General features: G+C 49.0%; 1 protein-coding gene across 1 annotated transcript in view; it reads left to right on the forward strand.

Annotated features, from left to right (window-relative positions):
• SORL1 (sortilin related receptor 1) overlaps positions 1-26,408 on the forward strand; it is a 169,156-nt gene that overhangs the window by 132,088 nt on the left and 10,660 nt on the right. Inside the window, exons 31-42 of the mRNA XM_090257292.1 lie at positions 584-739; positions 8,297-8,446; positions 12,583-12,714; positions 13,650-13,776; positions 13,923-14,092; positions 16,104-16,216; positions 16,445-16,549; positions 17,329-17,401; positions 20,526-20,608; positions 21,787-21,883; positions 23,713-23,897; positions 26,022-26,141. Coding sequence (XP_090113418.1) covers positions 584-739; positions 8,297-8,446; positions 12,583-12,714; positions 13,650-13,776; positions 13,923-14,092; positions 16,104-16,216; positions 16,445-16,549; positions 17,329-17,401; positions 20,526-20,608; positions 21,787-21,883; positions 23,713-23,897; positions 26,022-26,141 — 1,511 coding nt within the window. The remainder of the gene's footprint in view (positions 1-583; positions 740-8,296; positions 8,447-12,582; positions 12,715-13,649; positions 13,777-13,922; positions 14,093-16,103; positions 16,217-16,444; positions 16,550-17,328; positions 17,402-20,525; positions 20,609-21,786; positions 21,884-23,712; positions 23,898-26,021; positions 26,142-26,408) is intronic.

Here is a 26,408-nt window from a genome sequence, read left to right on the forward strand (position 1 = left end):
TGCTCCCAGTGTGCAGAGCAGCAGCCGCTGCCGTTCCTGGAGCTTGTTAGGAGCGCAGACCCTCCCCTCCCCTAGGCCACCATCCTGAGTCAGAAGCTGCATTGCAACGAGGCTCTCGGTGACCCCATGCCCTGATACAGTCAAGTGGCACGGACGTGGGGCGCAGGCCTGTGCCTCTCGCTTTGGTTTCCTCCTGTCTGAACCAGGCCTTGGGGGATTCTGGTTGGCTGAATTAACCAGAACAGTGTTTACCCTCCAAAGGAACCTCCACCCACCTGCCCCCATCCCCACCTGTGCATTCTGGACCACCTTCCTTTCATGAGCCCAAAAAGCAAACTTATCTGAATATTATTAGCCTGAATCAAATATAGTAAGTAAGGTGAATAGGCTCCAAAAAGGAAAAAATACCATCTGTTCTGACACCCCGTTACTAATGATCCGTAGATGAGCCGTGCTTCAGTCCTGTGCTGGGCACTGTGGGGTGCAGCTGAAACTGGGATCCCCGCTAGGTTTGGGACCCACTGTGGTCTGACAGCAAGCTTCTTGTAACCTCAGGGGTTTTCTTGGTGGGTGTTTTCCTCAGATTCCCATATTCCTCCTCCCCCCACTCCGGGGCCCTCGACGTGCGCACTGAATCACTACCGCTGCAGCAACGGGGCCTGCGTGATGGGCGCCTGGGTGTGCGATGGGTACCGGGACTGTGCGGACGGCTCAGATGAGGAGGCCTGCCCCTCGCCCGGTAAGTGCTGGCCCGCCTCCTCTGTGCGCGGCACCTGCTGTGTGGAGAGGGCCATCCGGGTCCTCCCTGGGAACTGTGTGGCCGGCAGGCTCCTGCTGGTGGGGACTCTGAGCGTGGCGGCCAGCCTCCTTAGCTCCAGAGCAGGGGACTTCAGAGCTAGGAACTGGGGTGGCCCATTTTTTATAAATGCCCTCTGCTCTTCCTGCAGGAAGAGGGCAGCTGCCCTCGCTGCCGTTGGGTACCTTTGCTTTCTTCCTGGGAAATCACAGTGGGTGTGTGGGGTTGTGTGTGTGTGTGTCCTATGCCCACCCTCAGGGACAGAGTCCAGTTTCCTGCCTATTTGTTGGTAACCCTCCTACTGAAACATGGGTGAGTGCTGCCCTCTAGTGACAGAACACACACACAGAGGCAGCTGAGTGTGCAGGAACCGGCTAGCTTCGGCAGGGGTGAACTGAGACCCCATCTAGTGTGTGCCCTTGACTGAATTCAGCGGTGAGGATACTGTGTGCTTTCCTAAGCAGGATTCTATTTCAAACTAACACTTAGAGTTACAGACTTGACCGTTGTCTTCCATGCTTTCATTAGAAAACTTCTAGGTCGGCCACCTGAATTTTCTCCTGAAAGATTATTTCTGTCCCACCACTGCCCTGTCTAACATCATCAGTGGGTTCCTCTGTCCTCTGCCCGGGAGCTGCTCCTGACCCGAGTCCTACTTTCGAGTCCCTGTGTAAGCTTACCCCCTGTCTGCTGTGGCTTCTTACACCAGCCCAGCTGGGCTCCTCATCTGCTCCGCGCAGAGCTGCTTCATCTCTGCTGGTGTTCTGTTAGCAGGGTATCACTTTTCCAGAAACTGCTGTCCTCCTACTTCCCTCTCGGGGAGACCCACATCCGTCACAGCACACAGAAGCATGGATCTTGTAGCTAAAAGAGCCCTAGATATGCCGTCAGTATTTCTCAAAGCAGTGCACACAGGTCACTTCTGGTGTTTATGAAAATATAGAATCGGAATTCCCGAGTCGAGCCCAGGAGCTCCCATCTGGTCCGTGTTCACTAAAATTTGAGGTTCCTGCTTCCAGCAAGGAGGGACTGAGTCTCCTTCTCAAGCCCCTCTTCCTTGGAGCTTTCATTGAGTTCTTTACGTGATGTGGGTCTCTTTTCCAATCTCATTGAACATACCTTTTGATTCTTAACCCTTTGAGTGCCATGCGTAATTGCTAAAATTTGTGTGAGAAATGCTAGGCTATTTTGCTGAGAAATGCAGAGTTTATGAAAAATGTCTATAAAAACATTATTATAATAATTTGCTGAAAATCTCACAACATATAGTAAATACACTTCTTTTGTAAGCAGTGTTCTTTGATGCAATTTAGCAAAAAATTTATTGCATTTAAATTTTATAACAATTATTTTAAAAAAAAACTTTCTTCAATATGGGTTTCGAAGTATAATATATGGCATAATAAAAAACCTATGATTATAATTTGAAAAAACACATGGCAACATGGATAGCAAGCAAGAAGTATGCCAAATATTGCATAAATTTTTGAAAAAAAAGAAAACTTCATAACATACAAAAAAAAATGAATACAAATGAGGTTCACACCAGAGACATATATCAATAGATATCAACAGTGAAAAACGGTTTATGAACAAAAATGAAAAGCAAAAACAATACAATAAGAGTAAGATGTTTCTATATTAACATCTGTGGCTATTGACACATCTTGGGTGCAGCCGTTTGTCACCTCTCACACGTACTGTTCTCAACCTGATTTTTCTTTCTGGTGTTGAGCATTCCTCACACAACCTTAGCTTTCTTTCTGGAAGCATCTTTATGCCATATGCGTGAGAGGGACCTGGTGGATTTTCTTCATTGCTGGATTTGTTAACAGTGTCTCTAACCTCATGCCATCCTCTGGCAAGCTCTTCTGTTATGGAGGTGCTGAAGTTCAATCGAGACATCGGTTTGTTCCCACCTAAAAAATTTTCCTTAGAAAGAAATGTATGCGTTCAGCAGCATTCTTGATAATACATTGAACACAATCTTCTTCCAATACTTCAGTGATCTTCTTTCCTCCAAATACACGTAAAGCATCATGTCAGACGTGTCTGCGCCTCCCATGTATCAGTTGTATTCCAATATGATATCTGGCTTGGAAATTGGTGTCATATTTCTCTTTGATGCTATGTTCCACACTGTTGGACCTGAATAAGAGCTAAGGAGCAGTGCCTGCTTTCTTTGAGATTTCTTTTCCCTGAACCCACACAGAAACAGGAAGGCATTTCTAAAAATTCTTACCTCTCCCACATTGAACTTTTGTGGAATCTGGTGAGGGAGAAATTTTCAATTCCTACGAAGTGTTCCTGTCATGTATGTCCCTACTGAGTAGAGGTACCTAGCCATGGGAATTGAACTAAAAAAACTCACAAAAGACGTGATAACCTTTATTTGTATAATTTCCTATGGTAAGCAATTTAGTTACTATAATAGAGGCCAAACCATGTTTTTTCACATCGTCTTTGTCTGTATTACTTTTTGCTCCAAGGTAAGCATAGTCATTTGAGACTGCATCACACATCCAGAATTTTACTCCCCAGCAATGATGGTGTTTATTTGGCAAGTACTGCAATAATCTGCTGTGAATTTTGGTACCAACCAAATTCTCATCAATGCTCAATTGTCGGTGGGGAGTATAGTAAGGCCGAAAGATACGATTGGCGTGATCAACTATTGGCTGAAATTTAGCACATGGCTCATAAGATGGATCATCAGGAGTGGGGATTTTGGAATTGTCTACAAGATGAAGAAACCTCAGCAATAACCGAAATCGGTTACGAGAGAACATATGTGGAACCAGGGTGTTGACAAAGATTTCTTTTTCGGCCAGTAGCTGTACATGCTTGGTTTAGTCGTTATGCCCATGTTGAGTATACAAGCTATAAAAGCTTTTATTTCTGCAAAGTCATTGGTTTCCAAGAACTCACTCTAGAATTAGGGGACAAGTTTTTGTGTGACTGAAGCTTCTGTTGTGCATATCTGTCAGTTTTGGTGACCATCAGCTTCAGCAGCGCTTCAGTGAAGAAGAGATGAAGATAAGCACTTGGCTTAGAGTCAGTCGGAGGGGCATGCTTCACACCTGGAAGCTCTGAGAACTGATGCTGACGCCGTGCTGTGTCCTGCCCGTCTGCGTCCTTCTCAGCCCAACAGCTTTCACTGGCATCACTTTCAGAAGAAGACGGTTCAGTTTCAACATCACTTACTTCATCTTCAGATGCACTGCTTCCAAGATCACTTATCACAAGATCGCTGTCACTCTTTTCATTGTTGACCAATTTAGAAATTCCTTCTTCACGCACAGTTTCCTTTCTCTTCATTGGGGCCCTCATTTTCAGTTTTCCTATAAATGTCTTTCCAATATAAAAAAGCACGGGCACAAAATGAGTGAATACTGGCCGTAAGAATCGTATAAGATCACTCCCTGGCTAAAGTTCAACTGAATCCTTTTCTTCATCCGCGACTCTTGAAAGTAGTCTTGCTCTTGTAGCACGAAAGAATGATCCGCTCTAGTATGATAAGAATATTGCTTCACCCAGAGGATACCAACTCTTGATACTTTTTATTCAAGGCAGAAGAAAATGCGCGTTTACCGCAAACACCGTCGGGCAGCGCTGACACCCGAATCTGCTCCGACGCAGAGAGAGACTAACCTCCGTTGTACTTACAGCCTACTAGAGGGACACCCTGGGAACCAATGCAGCGCTTCGCATTTCCGCGGTAAACGACGTTCCCCTCATTCCGAAAGGCTGACTCATTGTCAGAGGACATCAGGTCCTTATCTCTCCAGATGAGGGGGTCAGATGTTTCAAGGACGCTCCATGATTCTGTCGCTGGTGAAATGGACCTAAGATGCAGCACTTCGCAGGTCCTCAGTAAACAGTGTCCCCTCATCGAAAAGACTGACTCAATGTAAGATGGTATAAGGTCCCCCACTCTACATCATATCCATATTCAGGTTCCTATGTCTCCATATGAGGTGGTCAGATGTCTCAAGGACTCTCCATGTTTCCGTCGTGAGAGCAATAAACCTACTCTGCTGAGACACCAGAAAAAATGCTAACGCCATACCGTGAAGCAATGAAAATGTCCATTAGCAAAAGCTTCCTTATCATGCACACTGCATAGAGTTTTGATGATTGTTGCAAAGATAAATGAAATTAAAAGGACCGTTAAAAATGTAAGTAAAAATTATAACAGAATTAATATGTCAGTATTTGAACAAGTGTAAAAATTCGAATTTTGGATCAACATGAGAAAAAGTTATATCAATATATAAACTGAGGTACAAAAAAAGATAACAAAACATAAAATACAAATTATTCCATTGTTATTTACATTTATAGTCATCGAAAAAAGAGTCACTGGGAGCGATGCTGGCACTTTTGGGAAATTTGTCAGCGTTGCTCACAGCGACGTTGGCACTCAAAGGGTTAATTATGATCTCCTATATATTGCTTCCTCATCCCTTCATGAGTATAAACCTTTTCTTTCTACAGCAATTGTGTTTTGGGTCCATGCTGCATACTACTTTGAATCCATCACTGTGGCTACCACAGTCATAGGCAAATAGTCAGGTGTTCCATAATGCTCCTCAAATTAAAACTGATTGTAAAAAAGAAACCCCAAAACAAAGGAAAACCAAAACAACACTTTTATCTCTGCCCTCCTCCTGCCACCCCCCCCTCCCCCCCGGGCCTACCTCTCTGCCTAGTAACTTGGCTATCCTTCTTTTGAAACTGTTTTTGGTTGTTGAAACTCTGATGAGGACCGTAACAAACTCCAGCAGATTCTGACTAATCCCATGAATGAGCAGATTCCTATTTAGATATTCCATTCAGCTTTCGTAAAGATTTCCTTTTTAACGTGCGTTGTTGGTTCACGTTTAGACAGGTGGCATGTCTGGCTCTCACATGCTCCTGCTTCAGTGTAAGAGTCTCCAGTCTGGTTTCGCTGCCCCATGTCCCTCCCTTCCCATCCTTCCCAGAAGCCACCTTGGCACAATATCGCATCCTCCTTGCACCAGAGCTGTCTCACGGCTGCCTCATTGTCCAAGTATAGTGCATGGTTTGCCTTGAGCTGGACTTGTAGCCTGGCCCTTTTACCACTTTCTCCATGCCTGCTTTAGCAGAGTGCTGGGGTCGGAGAGGCCCCTTTGACTGTTCAGTTAACGCTGTGGAGTACACGTAACACCTGAAAGTTCAGCAGCTCTGCTTGTGTTTGCCCGCTCAGGTTGTTTTGTCGCATTTGCTAATGCTTTCCCCTGTCAGCAGCCTCGCAGAATACTGTTCCACAACGCCACCCCGCCCGAGGACTCCTCCCACCCCAGTGCTCCTGGCCGCAGTTCCTCTGCACGGCGGGGCCTCTCCGCTCGGCTGACCGTCCTCTGGGCCTGGAGTGGGCCTCTGACCCTGGGACACCACTGCCGTCCTCGGGTCGCTCTTTGCCTTTCTCCTGATTTAGAGCCCCTGTTTCCTGGATCTTGTGTCTGGCTTTTTCTTGGTTTCCTCCCTTGTTTTGTGGAGCACACTCTGCAGTAGCTTCATCAGGTGAGTGTAGTGAGTGTAGCCGTAGCAGCCTTCAGCGTGTTTGCCTGTCGAGTTCTGCTCTCCTGACCCCACGTGGCTGCCCTGTGCCCGGGGCACAGGTGCCTCTGGGCCGTAGCTTCTCCAGCATCCGTTCGCTTTACCTCTCTGTTGTGTCGGAGCTCCAATTTTCTATCTTTCAGATTTTTCTTTTTTAATCTCATGTTTTGATAGAGCATTTTTCCAGAAAGTTCCTGAGAAAGGGTATGTGGGAGTTATATCTGAGGTCTTGCTTGATTGAAAGTGCTTTTCTCTGGTCTACAGACTGATTAATGGTTGGAATTCTCAGTTGTAAATAATTTTCCTCTAGAACTTCGAAGGCATCACTCTACTCTCTGTCTTCGAACAATTCTCGTAATCCAAAGCCGTTCTGTGTTTGATCTTCTGCATGTAACCTTTTTTACCTCTGGAAGCTTATAGATTTCCCCCTTGACTCCAGTGTTCTGATATTTCCCAGTGATGTGTGTGGTGTGGGCTCTTTTCTGTCCAATGTCGTGGGCACAGATAGGCATTTTTATTCTGGAAATTGATGTGTTTTAGTTTTAGAAATTTTACTTGAAGTATCCCACTTATGATATTTTCTGTTTTCTTTTTCTTCTTGGAACTATTGTTATTCATATATTGGATCTTCTGATCTAGTCCTTATTTTTTCTAATCTTTTGTATTTTTTAATTTCTTTATATATACTTTTTCCTACTCCGGAAGATTTACTCAACTATCTTCAACTCTTTTACTGAGTTTCCCATATAAGTTTTCATGGTTTTAATTTAAAGAGCATCTAAATTTTTAATTATTTCTTTTTATGGCCATTTTTCCTTTATTTGTGGATAAATATATATTCTCTCTGAGCATATTAAGGGTATATTTTTTGAAGGTTTCTTCTCACAAAGTCTCTATTTCCTTCAAATTTCATTTCCTGGGTGAAGGTGTTCTACACTGGTATCCGTTTTTCATGCTACAGGTTTTCCTGGGTCCCCTGCTGAGGGACTCTGCCCACATGGGATGGGGGCTGGTCACCCCTGAGTTTCACTGGCTGGGGACTCTGCACACTCAGGTGGGGGGGGTCTTTTCAACCCTGAGTTTCTCCTGGTGATGACTCTGCACACGTAGGGTGGGGGCTGGTCAGCCCTGCGTTTCTTCTGCTGAGGACTGTGCACACTCAGGTAGGGGGCTGGTGAGCCCTGAGTTTCATGGTTGGGCTGCTTGAGGAACTCTTGTTCTGCCTTACCTTTGGATTTGTCTCTGACACTGGTCACTTTTTCTAGAGAAGATTTTTACAGTGTCCTGCCTGGGAATAGAATTCTCATTGCCAGGTTCTTGAGCAAAAGGAGTAGGGTGTGCCTTCCGCAATCTGTTGGTTTAATCCCCCTTTGCAGTACCACATTCTTGCTTCCAACTGTTTCTGTCTAAACGGTCCTATTTCACCCTCTCCCGATAATAGTCCTCTAGCCTTTTACCGGGCCATGCACAGGTGGTGGTCTCCTGGGACGGGGCGGGGGGGGAGTGCAGGGAGTCCAGCTGCTGTTACGCACCTTCCCTGTTCCCTCTCACCCCCATTGAATTACTGTTCTCAAGCTTTTTGAGGATTCAGTGATGGTGATCTTGCTGGGTCTTAGCTTGCTCCCCTGAAAGTTTAGGATAGGGTCCAGCCTTCTGTGGTCTCTCCATTCACCTACCACTGTCCGTCTGCTTTCCAGCTTCCAGACTTGGGTGGCTCTTGTCTCTTTCCGGGTCCCAGGAGAGAGTGGAATCAGATGTCTCTGTCTAGTCAGCATCTTGATCCGGAGCTCACGTGGGTCTCCAGGCCCTTGTAGTGACCCTCGAACCACTGCCGTTCTCCACGTACATTGAATTGCTTAACCATCGCCAGCCGGTTTCTGCAGTACTGAAAAGTGAATTTAAGAAATCTCTTTCTAGCAAATGTTACCGCTGCCTCCACTCCTGCCGTGCATGGGCAATGTGACCGATTTGAGTTCGAGTGCCACCAGCCAAAGAGGTGTATCCCCAACTGGAAGCGCTGTGATGGCCGCCGGGACTGCCAGGATGGCCAGGATGAGGCCAGCTGCCGTGAGTGTCGGGAGTGTCGCGCCCAGGGAGGACCTCTGAAAGTGTGCTGTCCCGTGATCTGTGCTTCATTTGTCTCAATAAGTTTGTAATTTTGCTATTATCTCCATTTTAGACATAAGAAAATTAAGGTTCAAAGAAGATCATTTTATCAGTAACAGCAGACGGGTATATTTATTTAGGGGTTTTTTTTGTACCAAGTTGTTCTTATAGGATGGAAAACTCCAAAATAACACAGAGAACTTAAATAAGGATTAGTGTGAAGTTCTACAACTACATTAAAAGAACGAGCAAAGTGTACCATTGGGACATTAAAATAGTGGGTCAGATAGACCCCACACTTACCAAAATAGCAGTGGGAACACCTGGGCCGAGGAGGTAACCACACAGTAAGATGAATGTGGAAAATAGTTAACAAAACGGAACTGAGATAGGACCTTCCTCCTAGGTGAGATTAATTCATTGATTGTTACTCTAAACAAATTTCTTTAGCCTATTTCAAATCTGCCTTATTCTTAAGGATGTTGTTTGTTAAGGGTCTTAAAAGCAAGATGTGTTCTATTGACAGTTTTCTTTAATTAATTAATCTGATAACCCTATCAAAAAAGCAGATGAAGTTAGTATGCCATGATTCTTCTTAGAGAAGCTGGCACCTGATGAAAACCACTACATTTTGTCCTAAGTGCTCACTAATTATATGTTTAATAATCAGTTTTAAGAATTTTCAAAGATTAACAACAACCTTATTTATAATTTCTAAAACCTGTGTTTTCCTACTTTTAAAATATTGGGACATACTCATGAACCTCAGATATCTTCCAGCTTTATTATTCAGCTGTTTGGTTATATTGAAATATTTTATGACATCCTTACCATATGGAATAATTCTGTGTTGGGGTTCTTGGAATTTTCCAAACCAATTCCCTTCTGATCAGAAGAGTTCCTCCCTGACTATTCTGTAAAAATAACACCACCCCCTCACATTCTCACTGCTACTTTCTTTATGTTTCTTTGTAGTTCTTATCTCTATCCAAATAACATAACTGTTTACTTGTTTGCTGTCTCTCAATAGAAGGTAAGCTCTATGAGGGTAGGTCTTTGTCTGTTTTATACATCACCATTCTCTTAGCATCTTACACTACCTGATTCACAGAAAGACCTCTGTGAATGATGGATAGATGAATGGATGGATGGATGGCAGGATGGGTGAATGAGTGGATGAGTATGGATGGATGGATGGTGGGATGGGTAAATGGATGGATGGACAGCAGGATGGGTAAACGGATGGATGAGTATATGGATAGATGGATGGGATGGGATGGGTGAATGGATGGATACCTGGATGGATGGATCGATGGATCGATGGAAGGAAGGGTGGGTGATAAATAGGCAGATGGATAGATGGGTGAGCAGATGAATGGGTGGATGGATGGATGATGGGTGGGTGAATAGATGGATGGATGGGTGAATGGTTGGAGGTAGATGAATGCATGGATGGGTAATGGATGGATGAATGGGGCAAGTGGTTTGGTGGATGGACCAATGGGTACGTGGGGGGGATGGATGGCTAGAAAGATAGATGAATTCCATCTTGGGCTTCTGAGACTGTTACACTGGTGGCTCTCAGACCTTTTCTAAATGCCTTAATGCAGTTTGATCTGTAATTCAGTCCTCCTTCCCACCTCTCCAGGGTAAACCGATTTCAGTTGAGTATGTAACACCTCTATCATACAGTAATTTTCCAGGAGATGGGAGATTATAGTTTGTAAAAAGCCTCACAAGTCGTTTTGACACTTTCCTTCTCCCATTGAGAATTACTGTATTAGAGAGCTCTTCTAAAAATATATTTAACTGAAGTCTGTATCTCCATTCTAGAGACATGCAAAGAAGTCTTAATTTTTTTCTTCACATGAAAACTCGTTAGCTGAGGACACTTGATCTGGTGTTTCCTCTTCACCCCAATTGTTTATCCATTCCTCTTGACCATTCTGGTTGCTCTCATGTGAACATTGTCCAGTTTCTCTACCTCCATCTCTAGGTGTGCTTTTCAGAAGGGGATGCAGTACTTCAGATGGGAGACAGGATTACCTGTTCTTGTTCTGGGACAGGGGTTCCTCAACCTGGCGAACCCTGTTGACTTGCTCTGGAGCTTATGAATACTGTACATGCTCAGCTCCCTGTTTCTGCTTCAGTAGGTTTAGGGCAGCTCCTAAGGATCTGTGTTTTTTAGAAGTTCCCTAGAAAAAATCTCTTAAGCATCAGTTTTATAGATTCTCTATTCTGAGATTACTGCAACGGTTTAGTGGTCTCTTTGGCAATTTCTTTTAGTATTGGTATAGTAATTATATGGAATAATGTGTGTATTTACATGGGGTGGAAAGAAGGAGCTGCCGGGAACGGGGGATGGGGTGGGGGGTGGCGATTTGGTCTTGAGTCCTAATAGAAATGAGAGTTTGAACTCAGAAAACCAAGGTAGAATCCCCAATGTAAGATCTGGGCAGATACAGAGGATTGAGTATGTGTTAGTTTTCTGTGACCACTGTAACTATCACCACAAACTGAAAGCTTTTTTAAAGTTATTTTTTATTATTGACACTATTACAGATGTCCCCATTCCCCAACCCATTTGTCCTTCGCCACCCAGCCCCACCCCCGCTTCCCTCTGGCCATCACCACTTTTGTCTCTGTCTGTGGGTGATGCATATATGTCCTCTGTCTAATCCCTTCGCCTTCTTTCAACCAGCCCCAACCTTCCCCCTCCCCTCTGACAGCTGTCAGTCTGTTCCGTGTGTCCATGCCTCTGTTTCTATTCTGTTAGTTTATTTTGTTCATTAGATTGCATGTATGAGTGAAGTCATATGGTATTTGTCTTTCTCAAACCTAATGTCTTAAAGCAATGCACATTTCCATTCTTACAGTTTTGTAGGTCGGAAACCAGATGTGAGTTTTACTGACTAAAACCCAGATGTGGGCAGGGCTGGTTGCTGTGGAGGCTCTGGGGAGTGTTGAGTGCTTGCTGACCCAGCTTGGAGAGGGGCCTTCCCCCTTCCCCGGCCCTTCCCCCTCCCCCTCCCCCCCCTCCCCCTTCCCCAGCCAGCAGCCTCCTCTGCGCTCACATCTTCCTACCTGATCACACGCGGGGAAGGACCTGAGTGGTCAGATTGGGCCCACCAGGTAATCTAGGACAAACTTCCTATGTCAAGGCCATCAACTTAATCACATCTGCAAGGCCCTTTTGCCACGTAAGGTGACATTTAACATGTTTCCAAGGTTAAAACATGGGCATCCTTGCCCTGGAGGAGCAAGAGTGATTTCAGAGGCCCCTCAATGGCAGGTGGCTTCTCACATGGCCCCTCCCGTCCAGAGCTGGACAGGCAGATGTGAGCCTCTCTAAAGACAGTCTGAATACCGGTGCCTGAGCCTGGTCCAGACTCACCTAGGACTGTAGATTCATATCTTTTCAATAGCCTCTCTCTTCTTTTCTCTTTTTATAGTTACCTGCAATTATAGTCATTGCTTGCTTTTCAGAGCCTTATGCAGTCTAATTATTGTTTATAGTCACAAAGTTGTACAACTTTTAATTTACCAATGCTCTTTTTTGCAATATTTCACTTTCTGGTACAATACTTTGAAATCTGTACAATTAAAATACTACATAATGTGGGCACGCATCTCAATATTGTGATTCATCGTATTAGTATCACTCAAACCAGAAATCAGGGCTGCATGCGGACTGCAAACTCATGTAGTAACAGAACACTCAGAAGCCATATACAGTTACAGTTACGATTTACTGTGCCCCTTGCCTGCCAGGCACTCTTCCAGGTGTGCGACCTCCTTGGATCCCTGTAGACATGGTAGCGATGGAGTTGGCACCCCCATTTTATACACGAGACCTGAACTTGAGTGCTGTTAAGCAGTGTGCTCCAATCACACAGTCAGGATTGAAACCCGACCTGGACGCCAAAGCTCTCGCTTATCATGAAGGCAGATTCCCATTGTTAGTGTCGAATAAGCAGGCCTCACAGCACCTGTCAGGTTTCTGCTCGTCACCCCAGAGGCGTGTTTTGGTGCAGAAGCCGATGAGCTCACAGGGCGCGAACCACTTTTCCCAACCACGGCCCTTCCCTGTGTTGCAGCCACGCACGGCGGCTTGGCCTGCCTGAGCGGGGAGTTCCGGTGCGAGGACGGTGAGGCCTGCGTCCTGCTCTCGGAGCGCTGTGACGGCTTCCTGGACTGCTCTGATGAGAGTGACGAGAGGGCCTGCAGCGGTGAGTGCCTGTCCCCGCTTCTGTGGCGCTCGTCCTCGGTCCTCCTGTGGGGACCCCCAGAGGGACCCCTTCGGAACTTTTTCTCAGTCTGAAAATGAAAGAAGAGTTTGGCCCCGTTTTGGAGTACCAGGTGAGGCCAAGCTTGTCCTGCCTCTCATACAGCTTCTAGCTAATCTCACCCCCGTTCGGAAAAGGCTGGTCTGAGGCTTGTCTTCCATGCACCTTTGCTCTCCCGGAGCCTCGGGCTTTGGGACGGCGTTAACACAGTCCTTCTGTGCGGAATATATTTACTGACTGTCCTCGTCCCTTCCGGGTGCTGCAGTAGAGTACCCCAGACTGGACGGCTTGCACACAACACACATTCATTTCTTAGAGTCTGGAGGCTGTCCATGGTCGAGACACCAGCAGGCTCGGTGTCTGGTGCTTCCTGTTCCCTGGTTTTCACTGCGTCCTCACGGGGTGGATGTGACAAGGGAGCTCGCTGGGGTCCCTCATGAAGACAGTACTGTAATCTCATTCAGGGGCTCCAACTTCATGATCCAGTCTCCTTCCAAAGGACCCACCTCCAAACACCACTGCATGTGGGGCTTGGGTGTCAGCATATTAGGGATGGGAACATTGAGTCTGTAGCAGTGACAGGTCCTGCTGTGACATGGGCCTTGTACTCAGAGCAGCCTCTATCAAGAAACAGCTTTAAATGAGTACAGACAAGGAGGCGGAATGCAAGGGAAAAATTACTACCGGAAATTTAGGAGTCCCTGGGGGAGGCTGTGTGGGAAGGTTTCAACTCTACCTTCCTGGGTGTCTTTTAAGTGGTGATGGGGCCTGATAGTCTGGATCATGCTTAGTCTTCCAGAAATCACGGGACCTCTTGCCTCTTCTGAAATCCAAGGATTTGTAAGGTATCTTTCCTGGTTTCCCCTTCACCTCTCTAGATGAATTAACTGTATACAAAGTACAGAATCTCCAGTGGACAGCTGACTTCTCTGGGGATGTAACTTTGACCTGGACACGGCCCAAGAAGATGCCCGCTGCTTCTTGTGTCTATAATGTCTACTACAGGTGAGTCCTGTTTCTGCTGGGAGGAGCCAGTGTCCTCGCGGCCCCTGCAGGCTTTGCAGTGCCTGCGGTGTGCACGGAACGGCGTTGTCAGCGGAGCCAGTCGGGCCTCCCGTGCTTCACATGGTCGTGTCTTTTCTCCTGGCCAGGGTGGTTGGAGAGAGCGTGTGGAAGACTCTGGAGACACACAGCAGCAAAACAAACACGATACTGAGAGTCTTGAAGCCAGACACCACCTATCAGGTGAAAGTCCAAGTGCAGTGTCTGAGCAGGGTGCATAATACCAACGAGTTCGTGACTCTGAGGACTCCAGAGGGATGTAAGTGTTACAGATTATTTTTATGGCACATAATGTCCTTATGTGGGATTTTCAGTTTCCCAAGAATGCCCTGGAATGTGGGAACAGAATCAATGTGCCTCATATGTGTAGAAGTATTGTGGCTAAGTTTCATGGTCCCGCTGAAGGTATTGAACATCTACTCTTATGATATCACATAATGTTCTTGTCGCTTAAGAAGGTGTTTTCAGGTTCTGCCCTCTAGCACCCTCCTTTGCATGTCTTACCTAGCCTCTGTCTCTAGGCATTTTCTAGTACTTGGTACTTAAAAGCTCATCATCATTAAAAGAAGAGACAGGTCAGACATATCATGGCTAAGTTTTAAAAATATTTGCCAGAACTCGTGTGTCCACAGCTCTGTGAGCCCTTCACGGGCAGCTTCCGCAAGGAGTTGTGTGCTGTGACTTTGTGACATTAGTCTGTGTTGAGTAGAGCCCCGGGTTTACAGAAGACCACAGGGGAACCTGAAATGGAGGAGTTTGTTACTCCCAGGTCCTGGAAGAGGTCCACGCAGGCTTCAAGGGGTCACACAGGGTGGTAGAGACAGTGCCAGCCGAGAGAAGGACCTTTATTGGAGGCTCTTGGGTGGACTCCTTTGAGGTTCGTGGGCCAAGGCTGGATTGGTTCAGTCCAAACCAAAAGAGGGGGTTTCAGTAAGCTTCGTTGGGGTCTTACCAGAGGGGTTTATAGTGGGAAGTCCCTGGGAGGCAGGGTGTCACCAAACAGAAAGTGGGGTCCAGCTGCCCACTGCCACCCAATAGGCAAATTCCAGAGGCAGAAGTTGGGTGAAAAAGGAAGAAGGCCTTTTATTTGAAGACCGCACAGTTTGGGAGAATAGCAGGCTCCTGCCTCAGAGCGCACCCCTCCAGAGCACCTGGAGGGCAACCCTGCCACCTCCTGCCAGACCAGCGCAAGGCTGCGCCCGGAGTCCCTGCTCCCATTTAAAAGCACCCTCCCTTGGGAGCCACAGTGGCTGCAGCTCGAGCATGCGGGCAGCTCTGCTGCTTCCCTGCCACTGTCGGGCCGCAGACTCCTTCCCGGAGCCTGCACGCACGGCCAGCGCCACCACGCCACTGCCGCCACTTCCCGCGCTGGGAGCCTGGGGCCAGTGCCCACCACTGCAGCCAGCCATGTGGGGACTCTGTCATGCCGGCCGTGAGGCCCGAGGCCCGGAGCCCGGAGCCCGGAGCCCAGCCACGCAGCTTCCAGGGCCCACCAGGTCCCACAAGCACTTCAGCCCACATATCCGTGCCCTGGATCCGGCGGAAGAAGCGAGTTTCTGCCGTCCCTGTGTTTAAGTCACCTAGTCAGAACATCCTTGCACTCTGGAAGGGTTCAGTCCCCCCAGCCAATCTTGTCATTTACCCAGGCAATGAAGCACCTCCTGCTGCGGCCATGTTGACCTTTAAGGTCCACGTGCTGCTGTGTCCTTCGTTTTCCCTTCAATCAGGACCTGGAAGGGAGCAGGAGGGCTTTTCCCTTCGTCCATTGCTCTCTAGCCTCTTAGAGGCTTTGCACGGTGACTTCCTCATGCCCTGTCTCTGCCAGGGGGCAGGGCATATGTTGTCCAGCACTCACTGCCATAGTTTGGCTATGGGGGTGGAGGGGCTGCTGTGCAGCCTCAGCAGCCTCCTCCTATGGCCCCGCCCTCCCTCCAGGGTTGGGTCTGGCAGGTGCACCTGTGCAGCAGGTAGACACTGTTTATCACAACGGCTGTTGGAGGCCCGGGGCCCATGGAGACTCAGCATGTCCAGTCACTCCACCCTGCAGCCCTGTGGCACAAACACCTCTGCGACGGGGCTGCACTGTGATCTGGTGCGCACCTTGCATTCTGGGAGAGCGGAAGGTTTCTTGTCAGCGTGAATACCACCAACAGCCCTTTGTAGTAGATACGTTACAGTGCCAGCCCAGAATCTTTCTTGTCCTTGTTCTAAGCTCAGGGAAGTTCCTCCAGTTGACCAGTAGCATTTGGGTTTTAACTCCTCTTTTCTAGTGCCGGATGCCCCTCAAAATCTCCAGCTGTCACTCCCTAGGGAAGTGGAAGGTGTGATTGTGGGCCACTGGGCTCCTCCCGTCCACACCCACGGCCTCATTCGAGAATACATTGTGAGTACCTTGCAGGAGTGGGCCGTGTGGGTCGGGGTGCGGAGCAGATTTCTGGGCCTGTTCTGGAGCTGAGGCATGTTCTGTGATTTGATTTGCAAATAAGGGTCTATTGCTAAGAACATTTGCATCCCCTCTTCTGCTCTCTGCTCTGGTGTCCTTGTAAGGAGTTAGGATGCCCCAGACAGACCTTTGGTGATGTTTTACTGAGAATTTTCCTCCTCACTGTAGGTGGAGTACAGCAGGAGTGGTTCCAGGATGTGGGCCTCCCAGAGGGCTGCGGGCAACCTGACAGAAATAAAGAGCTTACTGGTCAACACGCAGTACACTGTCAGAGTGAGTTCCCACCCGTCCCCGCCAGCGGCTCAGGCTTAGGACGGGGCGGGACGGGCAGGGTCCTGAGAGCTCCCTAGTTAGCGTTGTGTGATGCTTATTAGCGATACGCCTCGTACCCTACCCCTCCCTGGGGGTGATCATTTTCTCCCAGTCTCCGAAACCACTGTCACAGAGAACTTGAAATCAGACTTCCCTCGGGTAACCAAGAATTTTGGAAACGCTGCTTTACCTGCCCTTCGCTCAGGTGTTCTGCAAACCCTCCAGCTCCTGTACCTTCGCACCGACCTCTTTCCGCCTTCTCTGTAGCCACAGGGCGCTGCAGCTGTATAAGTGGCATTTGTAAACTGATACGATGAGGCTCCTATGAAATATACAATCACTATTTTGAGCAAAAAAGAGGCAGATTTTGTGCAGACATGCTTAGTGAGAGCATTAAGTGCCTGCGTGGGCTGCCTTACAGCAGGAAGTTCCTCACCGCCCCTTTCACGTGTGCGTACAATCCTGAGTCTGGATATCGACACACACACTCACACCTCTGCTCCTTGGAACAGCCTCGGCATTTCATAATCTCAGCGCGGGCCCATTCCCTGTGCCCCGGGCTCCTTCCCGTTGCCTCTTCCCCTCTCACTTCAGTTTCTGGGGCCTTTGAACATCCCGGATCCCTCTGTATTACCGTTTCCTCTCCATTGCCAAGGCCTCACTCTCTTAGCTCACTTGGAACTCCTGCTGCTCGGCGTGTTGCCTGTATTGCACACTAATCCATGCTCTGGTTTGAGCAGGTGGCTGCGGTCACGAGTCGTGGAATAGGAAACTGGAGTGACCCTAAGACCATCACCACCACCAAAGGAAAAGGTAAGTGGTTCCCACGTTTGCAGATGCAGAGAAGTCAGCAGCCCTGCAGAAGCAACTTCCGGGGGGATGGGAAGACGCAGACGCAGAGATGAGAAAATCTTCATGGCCTCTTTCCCCAGCATGTGCTTTTCTGGTGTCTTCCCAGCTATAGGTTCCATTTTCCTGGGTGACTCTTCCTCCTGCTAGAACTGAGCATTGCCTTTTTTTTTTTTTTTTTTTTAAAGGTTTTCAAAATGTATTTATTTTTAGAGGGAGGGGAAGGAAGGGAGAAAGAGCGAGAGAGACATGGACCGGTGCCTCTAGGAGGTGCCCTGATGAGGGCCGGAACCCACAACCCAGGCATGTGCCCTGAGCGGGAGTCAAACCAGCGACCTTCTGCCCTGCGGGATGATGCCCAGCCCCTTGAGCCACGCGGTCAGGACAGAACTGAGCACTTCCTCTAATGCAGGCATGTGAAGGGGCTGCAGGGGCCATCAGGCCTGGCCTTTGTGCTTATGCACAATATTTAGTGCAGAAGGCGTCCGTCCTTCCCACGGCAGACACATGCTCAGCTGCGATGTTCTCAGCAGAGCGCCGGGCGGGTGCTCGCGGCATCTCCCGGGGCATCGACACATGATGTGCAGGGGGGAGTTTCTAGCACTGAAGCTGATGTTATGGTGGCTGATGGCCACCAAAGACTGATACTCTGGAGTGTGTTCTACTTTGCGTGCATCAGCTCATCTGATTGAACCCTAAGGACAGCTCTAAGAACAGATGAGGAACTACAGAGAGGTTACCTCAGTTATCACAGTCAGGAAATAACAGAGCGAGATAGGAACCTGAGCTGCCTGACCCCCAGGCCTGTGCCCTTAACCGCCGTGAACCCTGCACTGGCTGGGACATGTGGCCACTGTGTGGCCCCATTGGCTGAGTGGTGGCTCATCATCTGGCACATGTGCCTTCTGAGGGCAGAGACCTGGTCTGGTTTCCTCTGCTCAGTATGAGCCAATGGAATAGTTGATGAGTGAGTGGACTGAAGCGACTAAGTGAAGGTTCTGGCGCACTTTGGGAGACAGACTACAACTCTGCTGCCCGAGTGTTTTTCTTGATCTTGGCCTTGGCACTGGGCACTTTTGTTGGTGCACTTGGACAGAATGGGATTGGGTATTTTACTTTAACCTGAATCTGAAAAGTTGGCTCTGGGTCCTGAAGAATCACTATCTGGGGGCCTTTAGGATGTTGAGGGCAGCCGAGATCAGGGCCAGAGGCAGCCATAGTTACTGAAGCCGTCCAGTCTTTGGAGCAGGTGCTTGTGTGCTTGTGGGGATTAGAAAGGGGCACTGAATTCACACCACCCTTGAATTTTTATTGTGGCATCATTTCCTTCTACAAAGTCAGGGTCGACGTACACTGACTGTACATACTGAAAAGAAGGGACCTCGGAAGGTCAACGAAAAACATACCTCGAGCTTCCTAGGCACAAGCTGCACCTGCCTCTGACAATCTCAGTGGGTGGTTGCTTCTCGTAAAATTCTTCTACATGATTTTGATGAATTTTTAGCTCCTGGCGCGTGTTTGGTTAGGGTATGTGCAGGAGGCAGCAGTGTGCTGAGTCAAAAAGTATTTGTTGTGAAATATCTGTGACCTTATATCCTAATAATGTTAAGAAGACAAAGGAGAAAAATAGCAGTGGCATCGACCAGAAGCACCCCATTAGTGAATGTAGTGGATTAATGACAATGAGAAAAGCCACTGGTTAGCCACCAGTTACTTTTAGAGAGGGGGAAGGGAGAGAGAAAGAGAGGGGGAGAAGCATCCATGTGAGAGAGGAACATCCGTCAGCTGTCTCTCACACCTGCCCTTGACCTGGGCCCAAACCCGCAACCCAGGCATGTGCCCTGACTGGGAATCGAACCGGCGTCCTTTCCCTTTGCGGAATGATGTTAAACCCAGGGAGCCGCACCGGTCAGATGGCCAGCGCTTTCTGTGGACGAAGCACTGTGTTTGTTGTTCTATATGAATTGATCTCTTGATTTTTATCAATCCCACAAGTATTCTTAAGCTCTGTCTGTAGCTGCGGAAGCGTGTTTGGAGGGGATCATGACTAATCCCCAGTCACGTGATTATACTCAGGTCAGCTTTATAGCAGCACCTGCACCGTTTTGCTCTGAGTCAGCTGCCTGAAACTCCTGCTGTTCTTCCCTGGTTATTGTGTTTTCCTCAAGCTATGATTGATTACCTGGAGGAACTCCTCTCGATTTTGACACATCTCTTTGCCACTGAATCTCTTCCACTCCTTGAATCTCCCTTGCCTTGCCTGTATAAGAGGCCTGCACGCTGAGAGTCTGTGTACAACTTGTCATTTAAAGATTATCTCCTGAGAGTTATCCCATCAAGCCTGTCTAGATTTTGTACAATGGCGCTCTGCCGGCCTCTGTGGGCAGACCTTCACCGGGACCAGTGTGACGCTGGTCACATGGGCTGAGAGCTGGCTTCTCTCTCTGCTGCCCTCCTTCCCCTCTGCCCTCTCTTCCAGATGCCAGTGACTTTTCCAGGGGGACTTGACTGGACAGGGAGAGAAAGGGAACATTAGTTCAGTGCTAGACACTTCACATACCTCATTTTAGTGACTTTTCCCAGCTCTCTATAAAGTGCAGTCTGCATCTGCAGGCGCAGTGAGGATCAGTACTTGCCCCAGGTTACTCAGTTATGTCTAAACAGGAATTTGAAGTCAAGTTTGCCAGATGCTAGAGACTGTTCTTTCCATTTGCCACACACCCCTGTACGTCCATGTGCCTCCTGCAGTCCTTCCCCACGGGCTTGAGGCCACTGAGTCTCTGTCGGGGCCAATAAAGGTGGTGCTCACCGCTCCCTCTGCCCCGGGGAGACGGGCTGCTGCGGGGCACTTACGTGATGGAGCGTCGCCACCCGACTTACCTGCCGGGATGGCTGTGTGCCCAGCAGGCAGCTGCACAGCTTCAGGAGCACTGTGGCGTGGGAGGCAGACGAGGGGAAACAGCCAGAGAAGTGCCCTTTCTCCTCCACCGAAGGGTCACTCTTGTCTCTTGAGCTGAAAGGCGGTTAAGCCTCACCTGCCTCCCTTCTCATCATGTGGTTTCTCTTCCTGAAATCCTTTCCGTTTCAGTGATCCCACCCCCAGAGATCCATGTTGACAGCTGTGGGGACATTTGGCTGAGCTTCACCCTGACCATGGAGGCCGACATCAAGGTAGCATTGAAATTCCTAACAGCTGTTAGATGGGGCTTTGCTGTGTGTGGAAACTGACCCAGAGAGGTCCAGGGAAGCCGGCACACCACACTTAGGCTGGGCCTTTTCCCCCTGAAGAGCAGCCTTGGTCTCCGCAGGGACTTATTCTGCCTCTGCCTGGTGCCCCTCTTTTTTATCCCTGTGATTAAATGGTTCACAGCTAGAATGCAAACCAGGCAGTGGTGTGAACAGAGTACGTGTGCCCCGTGAAATCCCGCTTTGTTAGATTTCCTAGTGCTGAGTGCTAAGGCAGAGGCTCCCGAGGCGGAAGAGTCTCAGGGGAGAGAGAGTCAGGCGCTTGGAAGCAGCCACTTAGGCCCACCCAGTGCCTTCCTCTTCCATCATCACCGCCTGCTCCACCCAGCCCATCTGCAGAGCCAGCCTCGGCACAGTTACCTGTGCTCTGTGGTTTCTCAAGACGACACTACCTTCCACTGTGTCCTTGTGTGTCCGAGCCCCGCACAATCCTCCACGTCTGTGAGGTGTTGGGGGGACAAAGAGCCTTCAGAATCCTTGTGCCATATACTGAACGACACTTGGGTGTCATGCCTTTGGCTTCAGAGATAGGTGATGCAATAAATGGCCTTATGTGGACCACATCTATCTAGTCTTTGGTCTTGGAAACCTTTTATTTGTTGTCCAATATTTAAAGATCTTGAGATCAAATTCTTCCATGGGCTCAGGACTTGGGAAAGGTGGTCTTCCCTGAGGCATGTGTATACTTACTCCTGGTAGGCAGTGAGGTCTAACCAAATCCCCTTCGAACTGACCTCTTGGCATGGACAGCAAAGACCACTGGAGCTAAGATTAATCCTTAATTATCGTAACCTGATTATTTTTTTAGTTTTTCCTCTTTCTGCCTTTATTAATTGGTTCTTGTTCTTTTATTCTGTATTAATGTTTTTGTTCCATTGAATCTATATTTTATATTATAAATGGTACTACGTTTGTTTTTGGAAGTAGGCAGAGTACACATAAACACTCAATGGTAGCACAGACAGGACTGGTGTAAAGACCGAAAGGAACCACCCGCCTGTCGTAGGGATGGAGACAGCTGGGACACCCTGGCAGAGGGCGCCCGGTGTGTCTGCAGTGCTCTGTGACTGCTCTCCTGTGACCTGTGCTCTGGCTCCTGGCAGGTGAATGGCTATGTGGTGAACCTCTTTTGGGCATTTGACACCCACAAACAAGAGAAGAGAACTTTGAACTTTCGAGGGAGCACCTTGTCACACAAAGGTAACAGTAGGCTAGACCCATGTTTCCTTCCTGGTGCTGGAAGTGTGTGTGTGTGTGTGTGCGCGTGGGTGTGCGCATGAGTGTGTATGTGCGCAGGTGTGTATGTGTGTGAGAGCGTGGGTGTGTGTGCGCATGAGTGTGTGTGGAGGGCTCCTGGGGCTGCCATTCGGGGGACAGGCGGGGGCACCATGAATGACTCCTGACCTCAGGGAAGGGATACACCTGGTGGTCCCTAAGCCTCATCTAACCCGATGGCTCTTGATGGAAGTTGGGGGCTTCACAGGAAAGAACACCTGGGAAGAGGCCAGACTAACCCTGTACAGGGGACTCTTGAGTTCCGAAAGAAACAGTTCCTAGATATAGTTACTTGTCTCTCTTTTCTGCTTTCGTTTGTTCCTCCTTTGCCAGTAGGAGGTACGCAGGGCCGGGCACATAATTGGTGGTCAGTGAAGGTTCGTTGAATGAACGGGTAAGCGAGCGGAGCTAAGGAAGGAAGGGGGGGTTGCCTGACTCCTCCTGTGTGTATGAGAACTGTCTCACTAAAACTCTCCTCTCTGACAGTGGGCTCAGGGACAGGTTTCATTTATTTCAGACAAAACCTTCTGCGGCAAAGGCTGCATGTGAGTGTTTGCAAAGCACTTCTGATCGTGTGCAGGTGGGAAAGGAAGGGTGCCCGAGGAGGTTGCGCGGTAATAAAAATGGCATTGAGTGCTCACCCTGTGCAGACATTTCCTGGGGCACCCAGCGATAAATCTGTGAGATATACTCGTTTTACTGATGCGAAGACAAGGTTCAGAGACTAACTAATCCCTCGGAAGAAGGGAGGGCCAGGATTTGAACCCTCATCTATCTACTTCCAGAGCCTGTGATGTCATTGCCTTCGTGTGACGCCAGTAGGAATAGTCGGGGTCAAGAACGGAAGCTTGGCTGTCGCCTGAAGTCCGTGCAAGGCCTAGCTCTGCTGGCATCAGGCCAGGCACTTTCTTCACAAACATTGTTTTTTTAATCTCTTCCGTAGCCAGCTTCAAAAATTGCTGTTGTTTTTTTCTATTTTACAAGCTGAGAAGTGGATGTAGAGAGTTTGAGTCCTTTAATCTGGCGATGCACCTACAGCGTGCAGTCACACCTTGAACCGAAGTCCTGCTGGTTCCAAAGGCTGTCTTGTTAGAGGCCCTGTGTTCGCGGCCCTTCTGCTTTGCAATAGCATCTTCACCTATTAGAAAGGGACATGGGTTTATTACAGAACGTTTAGAAAACAAAATATGTGTAATAAAAATTTTAAATTTCCTATAATTTCATGTCCCAGGAAAACCACTATTAAACTTCAGACATCTTCTGAATTAATATTTTTCTCTTCATTCATCTTCTAGATTTTTTTATAAATCAGAATAGTTTTATATCCTGCCTTTTTACTTAACATGAAATTGTGAGAATTTTTTAGTCTCATTAAATATTCTTGGAAACCACCTTTAGTGGCTCCGTAACAGTTCATGGGAGAGGCCTGAAACCCATGGCATGTGCGTCATTTAACTACGGCCCTGCCACCGGCAGTCAGACTATGTAGTTTCTCTGCTGTAATAACCACTGTGCGTGGACAGCTTGGTTGCACCAGGTTGGGGTTCCTCTCTGATTTCCTGGGATAACCAGATTGGAGGTTATATTACATGTAGTAGTTGTCAATAAATAACTGAATGATTCTGTAAAATAATGGAAAACTTTCATTGTGTGGGGCTCACTTAAATTGAGAGATTACATCTAAAATAAATGTGTGTATATCAGGACACAAATTCTTGACTAGCAGCCACATCTCCTTGTTCCTGTGTTCACAGTTGGCAACCTGACAGCTCAAACGTCTTATGAGATTTCTGCATGGGCCAAGACGGAATTAGGGGACAGTCCTTTGGCTTTTGAGCATGTCACGACCAAAGGCGTCCGCCCACCCACTCCTAGTCTCAAAGCCAAGGCCGTTAATCAGACGGCAGTGGAATGCGCTTGGACCGGCCCCAGGAATGTGGTAAGTCAGCCTGCACTTGACCCTCCCCTGGGTCTGGCTCAGTGGGCGGCCCTGGCTTTCTCCTTCATTGCCATTTCATCCTTTCCCCCCAAACACAAGCTGCCCTTGTCCATTCCGGGGGACCTTGCCGAGGCAGCTGACACCCCAGCCCCAGCAACCCGTCTCACACGCTGGCCTGGCCTGTGTCTGAGGGAACACACCGGGCTGCTGCTGCGTGGACGCGAGTGGCAGAGGGTGCCCTGCCCTGTGCTCGGGGACTCAAGTCGGGCCGCAGGCATGGTGGCCAGTGGGCAGCAGTCCTCCACTCCCAGCTGCTCCCTGCGGCTGGTCCTCCTCATTGTCCCCCACTCACTCCGGTGTCCCTGCTGCACGTGTGTGCAGGCTTGTCTTCTGCTTTTGCTTTATACACGCATTTTGGTTCACTGTGACTGGGTTGTGTGTCTTTCTGAATCTGGGTTTTATTTCCCACTCCTCTCCAGTATGTTCCTTTTAGGTGGGTCTCCCCCAGGCTCCTCAGCCCGCCCCGTCCCCCTTCTGTCTTCTCCTCCCTGGAGTCCTTCCCTCCCCCTGCTGTGCAGTCAAAGCCCATTCTCTTCTGCTTGATCTCCTTCCCCTGGGAGGCCCTGACGTGTTCGTAGCTGGTGCCTTGTAGTATGATGTTTTGTTAGCGACCACTTTATCCAATTGACGGTTTCTGTATTCTCCTGGCTCCTTAACTAGTTTGTAAGTTCCTTGAAGGGAAGGCTTGTTTTCTGGGTCTGCCAAAGGGAAAAGGATGGAGAGCTCAATCTATAATTAGGATTTCGTGAGTCCTCGGTGGCTGATGAGGGAGAAACTGGCACGGGGCTGGTCTTCTGAGGGTGTCTCCAGTGTGCACTTGGTGCAGGACCGATTTGTGGGGAATGAACCATAGTTTGTGAGTAATCATAAGATGGGAAGGAGACGAAGATTCACTGAGTACCCCTGGGTGCCAGGCACAATTCCCGCCCTTCATACACACCCTCACAGGTAATCCTGTTGCCAGCTCCGTGGGGAATGGGCTCCTGCTTTACCAGTGAGGAAGCTGAGGCTCAGGCGAAGCCGCTGGCCTGTGCGGAGGCTCCAGGAGGCAGTGGACAAGCCTCTGCTCTTGTGGCTCCAGAGCCCGGTTCTGAGACCAGGAAGGAAGTGGGATGCCCAGATACCGCAGGACCCCTTTTCCCTTGGCAGTTGGTACTACTCCCAAAAGGGCCTTTCTTTCTGTTTCTGCACCCACGAGGGCATGGCCACCTGTCACCGGAGGACAGCGTGAGGCAAGGACCTGCCTGTGAACTGGGACAGCAGCCTGCCCTGCCTCAGCCTTGCTGAGAGCCACTCCTTACAGCTCTGGGGGCGAGGGCTCCACTGGAGTTGCCCGGGGGGGCCCTGCCTTCCTCCGTCACTCATTCCGCCCTCCACCATGACATCGACTTTGGTTGTCACTCTCCGTGTGCAGGGCCCTTCATACACCCTGGCTCCCGTGGCTCTTGGGTCCCAGTTCTGGCCCCTGGCCAGCCCACTGCACCCTGTGGCAGCGCGGGCCGCCTGAGTGCAGGCCCTGAGCCCTTGCTGTGGCCGCCTCATGCCACCTCACTAGGAAGCGGGGCTCTGCTAAGGAGGAGCCATGGCCATTGGGCGGCCACCAGCGTTCACCCTGCTGCTGCTCCTCCACTGGTCTGCGCAGCTTCCTGCCCTGCTTGGCACATCTGCTCAGCTCCCCATGTAGGGGCTTCCCACTGGTAGCGTGCTACCCTTTTTGGGAATCTCTCTCTTGTCCCTGGCTCATTGTGTCGTCTTTACTGCAGCCTCTAACTATTCCATGTTTGTACCCTGTTACTTATCATTGTGTCTGTTTTCCTTTTCTGCGGTCCCTGCTTAAAGTGGGGTCTTTGAGGGTAGAGACCACAGCCTGCTCACGCCTGTGTGTGTGGGTGCTGTGCCCAGCCCGGCATGCCGTCCCTGTGAGTGCTGGTGAAAGAAGACTGAATGAGGACTTTGTGCTGACTGCCTTTGACGTGGCTCCCAGGGTCTTAAATTAGGGACTTCAAGAGAATGAGGTCCCTGGCCACTGAGCTGACATCCTGTTTTATTCTCTCCTCTTGCCAGGTTTACGGTATCTTCTATGCTACGTCCTTTCTTGACCTCTATCGAAACCCGAAGAGCGTGACGACATCACTGCACAACAAAACTGTCATTGTTGATAGGGATGAGCAGTACTTATTTCTGGTAAGTGTCCCATACCAGCAAGTCTAGAGGAGTTTATCTTTTTAAGGGATGTATTAATTCCTGGGCTCCCGGCCCCGACCCAGGACCCAGGCACTGGAGGGGTGAGTTCCAGGATCCCTGTTTGTGATAGAGGGTTGTCCCTCGGACGCACGGCAGCACGTGCTTGTCTGAACAGTCGGGGGCACCCTCGCCCACCAAGGGTCCGTGGGGGAGGACTGAGAACCTCGCAAGTGCATCACAGGACTCAGTAAAAGCTGTTGAATTCTA

Source organism: Furipterus horrens, unplaced genomic scaffold, assembly GCF_987537825.1.
Source record: "Furipterus horrens unplaced genomic scaffold, mFurHor1.1.pri manual_scaffold_11, whole genome shotgun sequence".
NCBI classification, from domain to species: domain Eukaryota; kingdom Metazoa; phylum Chordata; class Mammalia; order Chiroptera; family Furipteridae; genus Furipterus; species Furipterus horrens.